Source organism: Gastrolobium bilobum, unplaced genomic scaffold (assembly GCF_033153095.1).
Source record: "Gastrolobium bilobum isolate Gb01-03AN ecotype WA unplaced genomic scaffold, APGP_CSIRO_Gbil_v1 utg23696, whole genome shotgun sequence".
Taxonomy (NCBI): Eukaryota; Viridiplantae; Streptophyta; class Magnoliopsida; order Fabales; family Fabaceae; genus Gastrolobium; species Gastrolobium bilobum.
Window position 1 is genome coordinate 116,258 of NW_026895108.1, and position 14,263 is coordinate 130,520.

The 14,263-nt window shown below is 32.7% G+C and overlaps 2 protein-coding genes across 2 annotated transcripts; both read left to right on the forward strand.

The window, feature by feature from the left end:
• The first annotated feature begins 1,998 nt into the window (after positions 1–1,998).
• LOC133307359 (phospholipid hydroperoxide glutathione peroxidase, chloroplastic-like) lies at positions 1,999–6,480 on the forward strand. Its single transcript, XM_061507889.1, has 6 exons — positions 1,999–2,312; positions 2,595–2,671; positions 2,884–2,945; positions 4,638–4,756; positions 4,836–5,003; positions 6,134–6,480. Exons 1-6 carry the CDS (start codon positions 2,064–2,066, stop codon positions 6,161–6,163), a joined length of 705 nt encoding a protein of 234 aa, XP_061363873.1. The 5' UTR covers positions 1,999–2,063; the 3' UTR covers positions 6,164–6,480.
• Positions 6,481–8,749: 2,269 nt separating this feature from the next.
• Positions 8,750–12,447, forward strand: LOC133308222 (probable folate-biopterin transporter 6). The gene is made up of 4 exons (XM_061508854.1): positions 8,750–9,618; positions 10,024–10,116; positions 11,549–11,722; positions 11,832–12,447. Exons 1-4 carry the CDS (start codon positions 9,001–9,003, stop codon positions 12,423–12,425), a joined length of 1,479 nt encoding a protein of 492 aa, XP_061364838.1. The 5' UTR covers positions 8,750–9,000; the 3' UTR covers positions 12,426–12,447.
• Positions 12,448–14,263: the final 1,816 nt, after the last annotated feature.

The window sequence follows — 14,263 nt, forward strand, 5'->3', positions numbered from 1 at the left end:
TGTTGCCTTTAGATTTTGAATATAATCTTAAGAAAAATGTTTTGTTTGTATATAGATGAAAAGGCAACTTGAAAGTTTTGATATCTTAATAATTTAAAATTATTAATCAATTATCTGTTTACATTATTATATTTCAATGATTTCAAGATTATATCTCGAATAGGTCTGGATTAAAAAACGGTATTTGCTATAGAGTTGTTTCGTACAATAGTTTTAAAAAATAAAAATAGAAAGTATTAGACATTATTTGGCACGTGTTTTTTATTCCTTATGTGTGATACCCATCAAGTATGTTATTAGTTACTGGTTATTTTTAATACAAGTTTAACATTTACTACGAATTTATTAATTAATAAATATTTAAAAACATATCTCAAAAATCATACTTAATAAGGTATCATAATAATTCTTGTAAATATTGAATAAAAATTTGAAATATGTATTGCACTAAAATACAAAGAATATTCAATACTTACGTTGAATTAAAATTATTTAATAATGGCTTACAAAAAAAATTATTTAATAATGTACATGAAATAATTCTTAATCAATATTCTTTGAACACTTTTATAGTAAATATCTAAATTTCTAATTTGTAGTAAGTGCTAAATTAATATTTAAATTGAAATAATTAAGATAAATAGTAAATATCTTTTAGTAGAATCTCATCTATTTTTTTAACACAATCTATATCTTTTAATTAAATGATACTCTTCGAATTGTAGGGATTTAGGTTGAGAAGACATAAAAAAATAAATAAGTAATTAATAATATTAAATTGATATTAATTTAATATGTCACAATGTAAATTAATATCTAATTACCTAATAAGGAAATTATTCTTAAGAAATTAATCATGTATAACATTTTAAACTATATAATTTTCATACATTTTAACTTTTCCCTTATTAGATAAGGAAAGTATTAATCAAACATAAGTCTAATTTAAGAAGTAAGGAGGTGTTTCGTATAATTTTTTTGGTTGAAATGTTGGAAAATGGGGTTGGGAAATTTTTTTTACCATGTTTGATACAAGTAAAAAAATAAAAATCCCAGAATATTTTTTTTCCATCATTTATGATTTTAACTATATATGAGAAAAAATAATCTCATCATACCTATGGTCTTATTTTTTCCCACAAACTAGGAAACCAATTTTTATATTTTGAGACAAAAATGCCTATATACAATATTTCAGCAAATATATAAAAGTGGATAATCTTATCATTTCGGTACAAATTTTCAATCAATCAAATATAACATCAGTAAAGTTAATTCAATTTTTTATAAAAAAATTTGGCCTATCAAATATCTTTTTATAATTTACCCAAAAAAAATTGCCCTCTATATTCTCGAATTTTTTTTTTCGATAAAAAATAATCTTCTTTATCAAACACGGTATAACTTATGTGAAGTCGTATGAGAGAATCTTATCGTACAAATTAACAATTATGTTTTTTTTTATCATTATTCTAATGTATTTTTGTATCCTCATTAATTCAAAATATCTTTACATTAATTTACCTTACATGATAGATTCCATTTCATTATTATTATTAAGATATATTTTTCTTGTAGGAAAAAAATTATCACAGTAGAATAAAAGTATAAGTGAGACCACAAGTAAGAGGAGACAGAAAAAAAATGCTGGAACCCAACCTCTTTTTATGTGTAAGAGAGTTGTTTATTTCATGTAAAATGAAATAAATATAATTCTTATTATTATTATCACAATAGTTATATTGAAAAATATTTTTTTTTATAAACTTACAAATTATATTATGTTTGAGTGAAAATATTGTACTTAATAATGTATTATCCATCGGACATAATATAATTTGTAAACAATTTTTTTTTTTTTTTAAATATAACCTTTCTTTTATTATTTTTATTTTTGAATTTTTTTTTACACTGAGAGACAGGTCGGTATACGTGTAACCACCGCTGACATAAATGGTAAAACAAGAGAAGCACTTTCCTCACTTCCCAATTGCAAATTCTATTGAAACTTGAAAGAAGCACCAAACTTGAAACTCTGTGTATTGTTCCCAGCTACCCCAAAAATGGCTTCCATGGCTTTCTCAACCATCTTCTTCACACCTATCTATAATTTGAGTCAACCTAGAACTAACCCAACTCCTTCTATCCCTTGCATCAAATCTTCCTTAAGTTCTTCCAAGTCAGCCTTTTTCCAACATGGGTTTTCTCAACAAACCTCGTCCAATTTTCCCAGGTTTCTTTTCAAGCCTCGGTCTTTCTCAGTTCATGCTAGAGCAGCCACAGAGAAAACCATTTATGATTTTACTGTTAAGGTATCATGCTCAATTCCAATTTATATTCCTTCACCCACTTTATATAATTGTAAAAAAACCTTTTCTTTTTTTTTTTGAAAAAAAAATGGGTCAACCTTGTAATTTGAATTTGGTTTGACCTGTATCAAATGACTAAGGGAGGGGGAGATGGGGTTCAAGAATTGTTTTTAATTCTGATGATTTCTTAATATAAATAGTTCTGGAGAATGGGAATAACTTTTTTGAAATTAAAGAAGAAAAGCTTGTTTTTTTTATGTGCTCATGGTATACTATATGGTGCAGGATATTGATAGGAAGGATGTTTCTCTTAGCAAATTTAAGGGGAAGGTTCTCTTGATTGTAAATGTTGCTTCACGATGGTAATGATTATTGATTCCTCAAGGGAGATATGTAACTCAGTTTATTTGTGATATAGCCTTATTTTGTCCTTTTTAATCTTTTTCCTAACTTCCCAACTCTTCCTTAATGCATAAGTAAAAAATCATATTAGTATGTATTATGTAACTTAACAGTTGTGCCAAAGTTTCTGTTCAGTTATGGTAACATTGATTAAATTCCCTTTGAATAACAGTGGTTTGACATCATCGAACTACTCGGAACTGTCACGCTTATATGAAAAATTTAAAAATCAAGGTATGTTGCTTATGGAGGATAGTTATTTGTGTATCTTCTTAATATTTCTTCTGAGTATCACAATTGGTCATGTTCTACTTGGTGTTTGCAGAGTGTAGCTTCTTGATTCTGAATCTATATACTTTTGCATATCATTTTGTTTGTGTTGGATTCTGTATAAAATTAGCAGATAAGTATGTCCTTCCTATTCAAATTCAGGCACAATTTATCGCTACATTTAGATGTGGCTGCTAGTATGTATGAAGTTTACATACTTGGATCTGTTTCTCAGATCTTCCCACTAATCTTCTCAAAGACACCATTCTGTTGATATGATCACTTCAAAAATCACATCTTTATTTCAAGCATTTCTCTATAGGCTAAACATAGCTTTATATGGAAAGCTATTGATTATGGTTTTACAATGTATGCCCATTCATTCCCCTGTTTGATGCTTTATACAAATTCCGCAGACTAAATATCTTGCTGTTTTTCCATGTTTTAAAGGAATTATATATGATATGAGATACTTCAGAACTGGTAATTTATTCGTTCCAGCTTTATTCCACTGTGATGTGTGGTATTTTGGATTTTATTAGTTGTAAGAACCATATATGGTTAAAACAAAAAGAAGAAAGGGAGAATGCATTATTTATTTGACAATGTTTCTGACGATAATGCCAAATATGACATAGGATTTTGAGGTTTTTTTTCTAAGTGGGATTTTTTTTATGGGAAAAGTGTTCCTCCCGTGAAAAGAGAAACATTAATCCTTTTTTTTTATAGTACAATCCAGAAATAAAGACGTGTAAAGAACCAATTCAACCCAAAAGCTTAAGCTGTTGGGTGAGGCTATATTAATGGTTTTATATATCTCTTAACAAGCCTCCTCACACGAGAGCCCACTGGGCTTGAAGGGTGGACAATGCACAAGGCCACCTACTTGTGCTAAGAAATTCCCAAGGGGAGGTGGTGAGGATCGAACTCGTGACACCGAGGCTCTGGTACCATGTAAAGAGCCAATGTAACCCAAAAGCATAAGCTTTTGGGTGAGGCTATATTAATGGTTTTATATATCTCTTAACAACATGTAAGGATTCCACCCTTCAGAATTCAAGATATTAACTAGTTTGGCATTATGGTATTGATTTGATCCCCTCTTTCTCGGGTGCCTATTTTTGTCATGCTACATGTAGCTAAATTAAGGGTGTGCATGTTAGGGAAGACGGATAATGGACAAGTGAAGAATTAGGTAGGGGAGTGAAAGTGATAAGAGTGAAAAGTTTTAATTTTCCCTTGTTTTGTTAGGAATATTTATATTGTATTTTCATTCCAATTTGTGGTAAAATAATTTAAAAAATATTGAATGCAAATTATAGCCACTGCATTTTCAGTGTGATACCTGTCATTTTTTTCTTCTCTACCAAGCACACCTGCAGTTGCTTATTAACATAGGTAGCATAACAGGATTACTTTGTGATGGAACATGGGTGATCTTTGGCTTTAGATGCTTTTCTGGTCTCTTGATATTTGAAGAACTTTGGTGGTTTCATTATAGGAAATTTCAAATTTCCAGCAAATAGATTAAAAAATGACTTAAATTCAATTTTATACTTCGTTATCTCTCTTTGAATATGGCTCTGAGTTTTAAAATTCAAAAGTCATGCTTTCTGAGCGACACACTTCTAGTGCCCTTATGCAGTTTCTTTTCAGGTTTGGAGGTTCTAGCTTTCCCCTGCAATCAATTTGGTATGCAGGAGCCTGGATCAAATCAAGAAATTAAGCAGTTTGCTTGCACAAAGTTTAAAGCAGAATTTCCAATTTTTGATAAGGTTTGATAATGTTTCTTCAGTCAGTAGTTTAGAACAGTTTATGTATGAGTAAACAAAGTAATAAAGTTCTGTTAAACAGGTTGATGTAAATGGACCGTTTACTGCTCCAGTATACCAGTTTCTGAAATCAAGTGCTGGAGGCTTTCTAGGTGATCTTGTCAAGTGGAATTTTGAAAAATTCTTGGTTGATAAAAATGGTAAAGTTGTTGAAAGATACCCACCGACAACCTCTCCTTTTCAAATTGAGGTATGTTAAGCTTCCTTCCAGTATAAAAAGTCCAGCAGTTTCTAATTATAACAATGGCAGTGAAATATTAACTGGTAAGGTACTTAGTGACATACTAGAGTAAGTAGTACTTACTCTAGTATGTCAATGTGTTCTGCAACACAATATGGAAGGTGAGAGTAAAAGATCTTAGTGAAGTTGTAATGAAGCTAAAAGGACAATGCTCAGATTAGTCCAGGCCCAAATTTACACTTTATGAATTTTTGGAGGGTATATTAGTTGGTAAAACCATAAGACGGCGATCTTGGAGCAATGAAAAAGCTGCTCCTTGGTGAACGAGAGGTCACATATTTCAATTCAAAAAATAGCCTCTTTGCAAAAATATAAGGATAAAGCTATATATAAGGATTTCTCTCATCTCTACTCTCGTAAGTCGGGGATTACATGGGAGTGATTTATTTTTTTATTTTTTTGCTAATATTGGGCAATTTAGCACTGAAAATTAAGTGTTGAAACTTTTAGTGCTAAAAACTCTAGCACTTAATTTATGTTTGAAAACTCTTTATTAAGTGCCTAATGAAATGGTTTATACTTAACTGTAGTCAGTGACCTCTTGTATGCTGAATGGTTTCAGGCTTTCAGCAGTTTTTCCTCTAACATTCATTTTAAGTAGGAGCAGACCCCCAACTTAATAGCAGGTCTGTTGACAACTGTATCAACAGTTAGTTAGTTAGAGAGGGAGAGATTACAGTATATATATAGCATGGAAATAATAGAGAGTAGTTTTCTAGTTCTAGAGATGAGAGAAAAAGAGGAAGAGCCCAGGTCTCTTCATTACCTGGAGTAGGAGATTCTGTATCCCTATTGTTCTATACTGTTTCTTGATCTGTGTTTCATTATCATTCTGACACAGATTCAGAGATTGCTTGTTCTATCCATAAACACTACATTCTTTACCTTGATTTTGGTCCAATTCTATTGATTGGTATTAGAGCTCCCAAGATCCTAGGAGCTGTTCATGGTTTGATACTTATTAATTGTTCATACATACTTATAAGGACCACTTATATCTGTATGTTTGATACTTAAATCTCTGCAGAAATACTTTATGCTTAACCTGCTCTATTATGTTTTATATTTTTTTTTTTCAGAAGGATATCCAGAGGTTACTTGCTGCGTGAGTGTGGAATTCAGGTGAAAGAAAGGATAGCTGTACCTAGGAGCAGAAAATTCCATGAGTCAAAACTGATGATAAGCAATAAATATTATTATGCAAATTTGTTTGGGGTCTTTATTCATGAAAGGGAAAAACTACTCTTATGTTAGTGGAGATTAATTCTCTAACATCATTTATGTGCTGCTATTTTTTATTTTATTTTTATTTTTTAATAATGGCTGGGTTCCCCAAATAGTTATGTCTGTGACAAAAGACATATTGTATCCTATTATATAAGATTAATAAAGCACTTAATGAAATTACCGGATCAGAGAAGAAAAATTGTACTCTACTAACCGAAAGGGAAATGATTTTAAGTGATCCAAAGTGGTGGTAATTTTTTATTTTTTTTTCGAAGAAATTTTATGTTATGCTGTTGATATGATAGCGGGTAATCCGGGTAATTGAACGAATATATTTATCCACATTTTGAAGTTTTATTAAAGTATCTCCTGAAATTTTCGCTTTAGTATATGTCTATTAGAGCGATGGTTACTTTATTAAATCCAACTGCAGAACTGTCGTGCTGCTTTTGAGTTGCATATAATAATTATTGACGATGTAACAGCATGCTATTTTCTTTTTATAGCAAGGTTCTAAAAATAAATATTTACGCATATAAAAAATTATAATTTTGTCTTATTACACTCATTTTAAATAAGTATTTACGCTTATCAATCATTTTTTTAAAGTCATGCACTCTACCCAAAAATAATAATAATAATAATAACAAAGTCATGCATGATATTTATTTATTTTTTTTGAAAATATTTCAATCGGTTTATCCTTTGCGACTAGTCTGATTCAGAGCGGGTCCAGGATTAAGACTTTAAACTCTTTTCAAAGGTGGTATCGGGAAGGATCGACTTTCGTCAGTAACGACTTTCGTCATTTACATAGATCTCTTTCATTGGGAAGGTAAAGGATCTCTTCATGCAATAGAGATAAGTTATCTCCGGTTAGTCCAAAACGATGTCGCTTTGGAGTGAAAATTAAAGTGTTTTTGTAATTTTAATATATTACATGGTTATATTAGTCTTTATCATTATATTTTTTAATCTTATAATTCAAAATGATGTCGTTTTAAGCTCACTGAATATTTTATTGGAGAAATACTTTTCCCAAAATTTAAATATTGTTATTTAAATAAAAAAATTACAGAAACGTAATAATATTGTTATTTAAATAAAAAAATTACAGAAACGTAATATTTTAGTCACATCAAAATTGGATGTGATTGGTCGCGCCCCAATTAGGTGCATCTAGTACTAGGTCGTGCCCAATTTGAAATGATTCATCCCATGATGACACGCAACACACAATTTTCAAAAGTTGTATCTTACAATTTCGGAAGACTATAATTTTTGTTTTTTGTATACAGAAGACTATAATTTTTGACTTGGGTTTCTAAAACAAGTATTTTTTTTTTATTTCACATATAAATTTAGGGTTTGTTTTTTCTGATGTTACTTTAGATAACTTTATTTAATGTTCATCAAAACGACGTCGTTTTAGGACGGAAATCATGGTATTTTTGTAATTTTAATTTATTTCAGGGTTATAATAGCCTTTATCACTCTAATTTTTTAATTTTTCAACCCCAAAACGACGTCGTTTCAATGAACATTAGATAAAGTTATCTAAAGTAACATCAGAAACTTTTTTCCCATAAATTTATATGTAATGACATTTTATTTGACATATTTTATTTTTCACAAACATAGTTCAAATTTGCAACAATAATATCACATTCATAAGAGCATTTAATTTCAGAAACTCTCGAATTCTTTCCATATCAATATCATGAAGTGCACGTGCTATCAATTTCTTAACCTAATTTTCGTAATTTCTTATTTAAATTGGTTCAAAAATTTTACATTTTTATAACTTTATTTAAATAATAATATTTTAATTTTTTTTCCCCCTTTTCTTGTCCAAGTAGCTGTCCAAACCCCTCGAGCGAATATATTTAATTATTTATAATTTTCTCTATTTGGTCACTATCAGACTTTCAGTTTCTGAAATTTTACTCCGTGGAATGGATGACTTTTTTTTCTTCGTTGTTTTGGTTTTTAAATTTCCCAAGACGAGAACAGCTGTGAAATTTCTTTCACTTTGATATTTATTTTATTTTTTAATAGCAGAGACTCGATCTTGTTTTAATTTTTCAATAATGTGAATTAATTAACAAACATGAAAGAAGCACATCTGGGGAAGGGAGGAACACGAGACAAACCCATTTGCACGGTCCTCTAGTGTTGCCTAATAGGCTAATATGCTATAACAAGTAAAATCAATAATTTAAAAAAAATATATATTTATATAACCACTTTAGATAAGGTTATCTACCGTCACTATTTTTTAATTACGTTCTCGCGGGAGAACATAGTTATAACATTAAAGTTGATTTTTTTTCTCTCTATATCAACAAACAAGTTCTGAAAAGTAACTGAGTAGAAAAAAAATTTTAATATTATAACTATATTTTCCAAAAGAACATAATTAAAAATAGTGGCAGTAGATAAAGTGGCTGTAAAAATGTTTATCCCTTTAAAAAAAGAAAGAGAGAGAAGAGAAGAACACATTGCATAACTTTGACCCCAAACCACACTCCTAAATTCAACGATCTATGCCTGAAGTCAAATCAAATCTTGCATCTCATCATCATCAGCATTCAATTCCAAACCCAGATTAGATGCAACAACAAACAATCCTAACTCTCATTCTCCCACCAAAATTAACATAATTAAAAAAAATAACACACTTAAAAGCAGTGAGATTGATTAGTTATCTTTTGAAGCCATGTCTACTCCAAACTCAGCATCTGCCACAACAACAACAAAGAAAACCAAGAACAACAACCCACTTTCAATTGTGACAGAACCCATCAAATGGGTGAGAATGCTGTCGACGCAGCTGAACCCAACCTTCATCCTCGGCGTGTTCTTGATCTACGGTCTCGGCCAAGGCTTCTCCGGCGGGTTCTTCAAGGTCGTCTCCGATTACTACTGGAAGGACGTGCAGAAGCTTCAACCCTCAACCGTTCAGCTCTACGTTGGCGTTTACTTCATCCCTTGGGTTCTCAAACCTTTATGGGGCATCCTCACCGACGCTTTTCCGGTATTCGGCTACCGCCGGCGACCCTACTTCGTCATCTCCGGCGCCATCGGCACCGTCTCCGCCGCGCTCGTCGCTCTCCACGGGAACCTCTCCGCCTCCGCCGCCTTGCTCTGCTTCGTCGGCGTCTCGGCTTCGCTCGCCATCGCTGACGTCACCATCGACGCGTGCATCGCAAGGAACAGCATCGAGGTGCGGTCGCTGGCGCCGGATTTGCAGAGCCTATGCGGGTTTTGTTCCTCTGCGGGTGCTCTCGTTGGGTACCTCGCTAGTGGTTTCTTCGTTCATCGTCTTGGTCCCCAGGTATTAAAAAATGGTACATGTTATATTTACAAATGTTCTGCTCTCTCGGTAGAATACTGATTACACTGTGTTCTCTCGGAAGAACAGAGTGTAATTTGTAAAAAATTTTACACTGTGTTCTCCCGGAAGAACATAGTATAATTTGTAAAAAAATTTAAAAAAGTTGGTAAATGGATCCGTTTCTTTAAAAAATTTAATAATTTTTTAAAAAAAAAAAACCATTTTGAAGAATTTAAAGGTTCTAATGTTTTGTTTTTAGAATATGTTTCATTTGTACAGCAGAATGCAATAATGCATACTTATGATCAACGGTTTAAATTTTTTATAAATAACACTACTTAGAGTAACAAATTATACTGTTTTTTTTTTTTTTTTTTTTTTTTTTTTTTTTTTTTTTTTTTGTAGGTGTCGCTGGGTCTTATGGCACTTTCTCCTGCTTTGACATTTGTGCTTGGTTTTGTGATTTATGAAAACAAAACCCATAATGAAAGGAAGCAGGTTAGAAATCTGTCTTTTTCTTCTTTTTAACATTTCATGGTAAATTTAGCTTTTCTATCCTAAAATTGTTACGGGTAATCTCATATACGGGTAATGTTTTGGTTATTCATTTAGAATAGATGGGATCACAGAAGTAGTGTTATGAAACTTGGACTAGTTCCGAGTAATGAGTTAAGGGATCACCCGTTGAACCGGTAAATTATTGGTTCAGTTGTATGAATTAAATATATAAAATTAATTATATTTTAACTAATAATTAGAGTTGATTTAGTGATAAATGTTATAAGTTATAATACACATTATCTAGGTTTGAATCTCTTTAGTGGTATTTTTCAAGTATTTTATTTAAAATTTCACAAAATCAATTTTTTTTAAAAACCAATTCAATTCGGTTTAGAACCAATTCACCGATTTTATATTGGATCAAATACAAGACCGGTCCAATACTTAAATCAGACCACCGATTAAATCGAATTCGCCGTGCAAGGTGGGTTTTTATAACAGGTGTCCGGTCGTTAGATTTTTGAAACAAATTTCCTTTACAATTACTGATGTCAGTTATAGAGTGTAACAGTTAGTTAAATACTGTTAATTATTTAGTTCATAGTTAATGCTGAATAATACAGTTCGTTTACACAATTTCGGGAGCAACACCACTATATGGAGGATCCAAAGAAAGTTCATTAGTTCATCGTTCGGGGAAAAAAAAATCGCGTCAAGTTCTATATAGTAGTATTACACACTTATCTCATATTCTTTTATTCTCTCTCTCTCTCTTGGTAATTTTATTCTTTTTCTTTACTAGTTGACTAGAAGTCTAGAACTTCCTTATATTTCAAAATATGCACACTTTATTATTCTACAAAAATATCAGTGTCATTGGCGGGTGTGGTTTTGCTGTCATGTTCCTTACAAAACATTTTACAATTAACAAGTAGTATCTATCGAGAGTGGATAACTACGAAATTGATTTTTAATTTGTTGGTTTTGAACTAATTTGTCGTATAAAGTTGGACCTTCTAATTACAATACTTGTGTTTTTTTTTTTTAATTACTATCAGCCTAAGGTTCAAACTTTAAACTCATTTGTTTAGAATCATCAAATTAAACAAAGACTGATTCTTAATCAATATACTGGTGGAACCATGTGGGTCCACGGCACTTACCCACCCTAACTTGTACTCTAATTTTTTATACACTTTATCCTCTCTATCCCGTGTCCCTTCTTTATTCTATTCTTATTATCCTATATATATTTCCTAGTTATAATCAAAACGTTGAATAACCAAAAGCATTAAGATCGAAATAACTAATGACTAATCTTACATCAAATGGAATCTTAGAAATGATTGACAAAAGCCACTAATTTTCCTAATTTGAAATATCTAAATCTTTATGTATGCAAGCTAGATGATCTAACCAAATTTTGCAGGCGGTTATGGAGAAAGTAGGAATGACAATTAGAAGCATGTACCAAACAATGAAGTATCCTCAAGTGTGGAAGCCTTCTCTATACATGTTCCTAGCCTTGGCTCTTAGTGTAACCACTCATGAAGGCCATTTTTACTGGTATACAGATCCAAAAGTTGGTCCTGCATTCTCTCAGGTACCGCTCATATTTTTTTTATTTTTTTTTGCAAATGACTAAATAGATAGCCATTTTCTAAACATGCACTATTTATTTCTCAACTGAGTTTTCTCCCTCTTATGTGCAGGAATTTGTTGGATGGATCTATGCAATTGGGGCAGCGGCTTCAATAATAGGGGTTGTGATCTACCACAAGGCTCTAAAAGACTACCCATTTAGAAAGCTAGTATTCTATGCACAACTCCTATATGCCACATCTGGTGTGCTGGATCTAATCTTCGTCCTACGTTGGAATTTGATCATTGGGATTCCTGATTACTTCTTTGTTGTCATTGAAGAAAGTTCTACAAGAATCACAAGCAAAATCAGATGGATGCCCATGATGGTACTGAGTACCCAGCTATGTCCCTTAGGCATTGAGGGCACGTTTTTTGCACTGTTATTGTGCATTGATAGCATTGGGGCCCTCTTATCCAGATGGGGTGGAGGGTTGCTTCTTCGTCTGCTCCATGTCACTAGGACTGATTTTACAAACCTATGGTTGGCTATTCTTATAAGAGACATGTTTAGATTTTCTACACTTGCTTTAGTTTTTCTTGTCCCTAACACAGGTCAATATGAGGGTTTACTTCCTTCTGAGGTTTCGGAAAAGAATGCCATTGATAACGGGGATGAAGAGACCTTGGAACTTGTCCCCATCAATGACAAAACTGAAGTTTAGATAGATTTGTTGCAATTATATACGTACACACGTCAATCACTATGCAATTACATGTATGCCTCATTTTTAAGATACAAAAGATTCTTTGATCATGCAAATTAGCACGAGTGATATGTTAAAGATCAATTGCTTACTATTAGATTAAAAGTTATAATTTTTAGTGAAGGTGTAATTTTATTTCCTTATTCGTTTACCTCTTTATGCATTAGATATGTGGAGCTTCATGTTAAGTGGTGGACGGATATAAGGGCTGCAAGTTGGTACTAACATAAATGGCTGTTAAACTGCATATGGTTAATTCTTGTGACTTCTGAGTGCATATAGGAGGGGTTTAAAGTTTCAAATTGGATTAGTCGCGAAACGATAAACTGATTGAAATATTTTCAAAAAATAAAAATAAAAATTGTTGGGGTCATAACCCCATCAATCCCTTCTAGAAATGACTTCCTGAGCGGCTCAAACTCATGACCGCTTATTATTAGGCTAAAAACAAAGTTAGGACACACTTTATTTCTTTGTCCATTTGTTCTTTATACATTACAGGCTTGTTTGGTGGACAAGATAGGATAATGGTAGGATATGACATGGGGCTGATAAGCTTATATCATGTCCTGTGTTTGATGAGCACCTGATTAGCAATCTGATAAGATTATGTAGAAGGAGAAAGGAGAAAGAAAAAACAAAATGTAATGCAATAAATACAAATATATTGGGTAGCGTGGGTGTTGTAAATATTGGTTATTTAATTTTTATTATTTGTTGCATTGGGCCAAGCCCATTAGGTCAAGTATTAGGGTTTTCATTCTCTATAAATAGAGACCTCTTTGTATAGATTATTTACACAATTCAATAATATTTCAAATACCCTTTTTCTTTCAAGTTGGTATCAGAGCTCTCGATCCTGAGGGCTCTGCTTCCGCGCCTATTGTCTTTAGAACAAAACCTTTTATTCTTTTCGTCTCTCGCTGCCATTAGCCGCCACCGGGAAAATTTTTCTGGGGACCTCTTGGACCGAGAAGACCTCTGTTTCCCTCGTCTTGTTCCAATTTATCATTTAAACACCTTCAATCACGTTAAACACTAGACCTCTGTTACTGTTCATCGCGTTTCAACAAAACAGAATCTGTTCATCGCGTTTGGACCTTTTCCCGGCGGCTTTTCAACTCCGACCAGCCCCAGATAGAACCGCTCTTGCCGGACGACGTTGCCCCAGAAATCTCAGCCCGGAAGGCCACCTCATGCGCCCACACGTGCCTCTCTTTCATTCGCGAGTGAAGCCCACGCGCAGCCAATCTCACCGGCACGTGGAGGCGCGTGAGACCATATTTTCGGATCTGACCACCGCCATTTTGATCGTCCCTTCATCCTCTTTCTGGATCTGAGCTCTACTCTCAGATCAGACGTCGTTTGGTATTTTTTTGTGATTTTTTGGCTTCTTGGTGTTATCCTTTGACCATTTTTTGTGTGCAGTATGACCTCTTCTCAAAGAAGTTCCTTTACAAAGTTTTATGATGGTGCATCTTCTAGGCCTAAGAGAGATGATCGATGGTGTTCTTATTGTAAAAGAACAGGTCATATCAAGGATTTATGCTTTCGCCTCCATGGAAAGCAAACTGTCTTAAAAAAGATGGCAAGGATGCGTGGTCAAGCGCATTTTACGTCCTCTGAAATAACTCCTGCACCTAATGAGACCCAACCTGCATTTCGTCCAGATGAGTTGGAACGGCTCTGAACCATCCTTGATTATCTGAGTAACCCATCTGATACTAGTGCTTTGGCTATGACTGATATGAGCTCCAAAACATATTCTTTCTTTTCTTCATGTAATGATTTTAAAC

What these genes read in the sequence shown, in the direction of transcription:
- LOC133307359 (XM_061507889.1), top strand. Translation starts at nt 2,064, where the DNA reads ATGGCTTCCATGGCTTTCTCAACCATCTTCTTCACACCTATCTATAAT. An exon ending in TTTATGATTTTACTGTTAAG is followed by an intron (nt 2,313 to 2,594) that starts GTATCATGCTCA and finishes TATATGGTGCAG; the next exon opens with GATATTGATAGGAAGGATGT. An exon ending in TGAAAAATTTAAAAATCAAG is followed by an intron (nt 2,946 to 4,637) that starts GTATGTTGCTTA and finishes GTTTCTTTTCAG; the next exon opens with GTTTGGAGGTTCTAGCTTTC.
- LOC133308222 (XM_061508854.1), top strand. Translation starts at nt 9,001, where the DNA reads ATGTCTACTCCAAACTCAGCATCTGCCACAACAACAACAAAGAAAACC. An exon ending in TTCATCGTCTTGGTCCCCAG is followed by an intron (nt 9,619 to 10,023) that starts GTATTAAAAAAT and finishes TTTTTTTTGTAG; the next exon opens with GTGTCGCTGGGTCTTATGGC. An exon ending in TTGGTCCTGCATTCTCTCAG is followed by an intron (nt 11,723 to 11,831) that starts GTACCGCTCATA and finishes TCTTATGTGCAG; the next exon opens with GAATTTGTTGGATGGATCTA.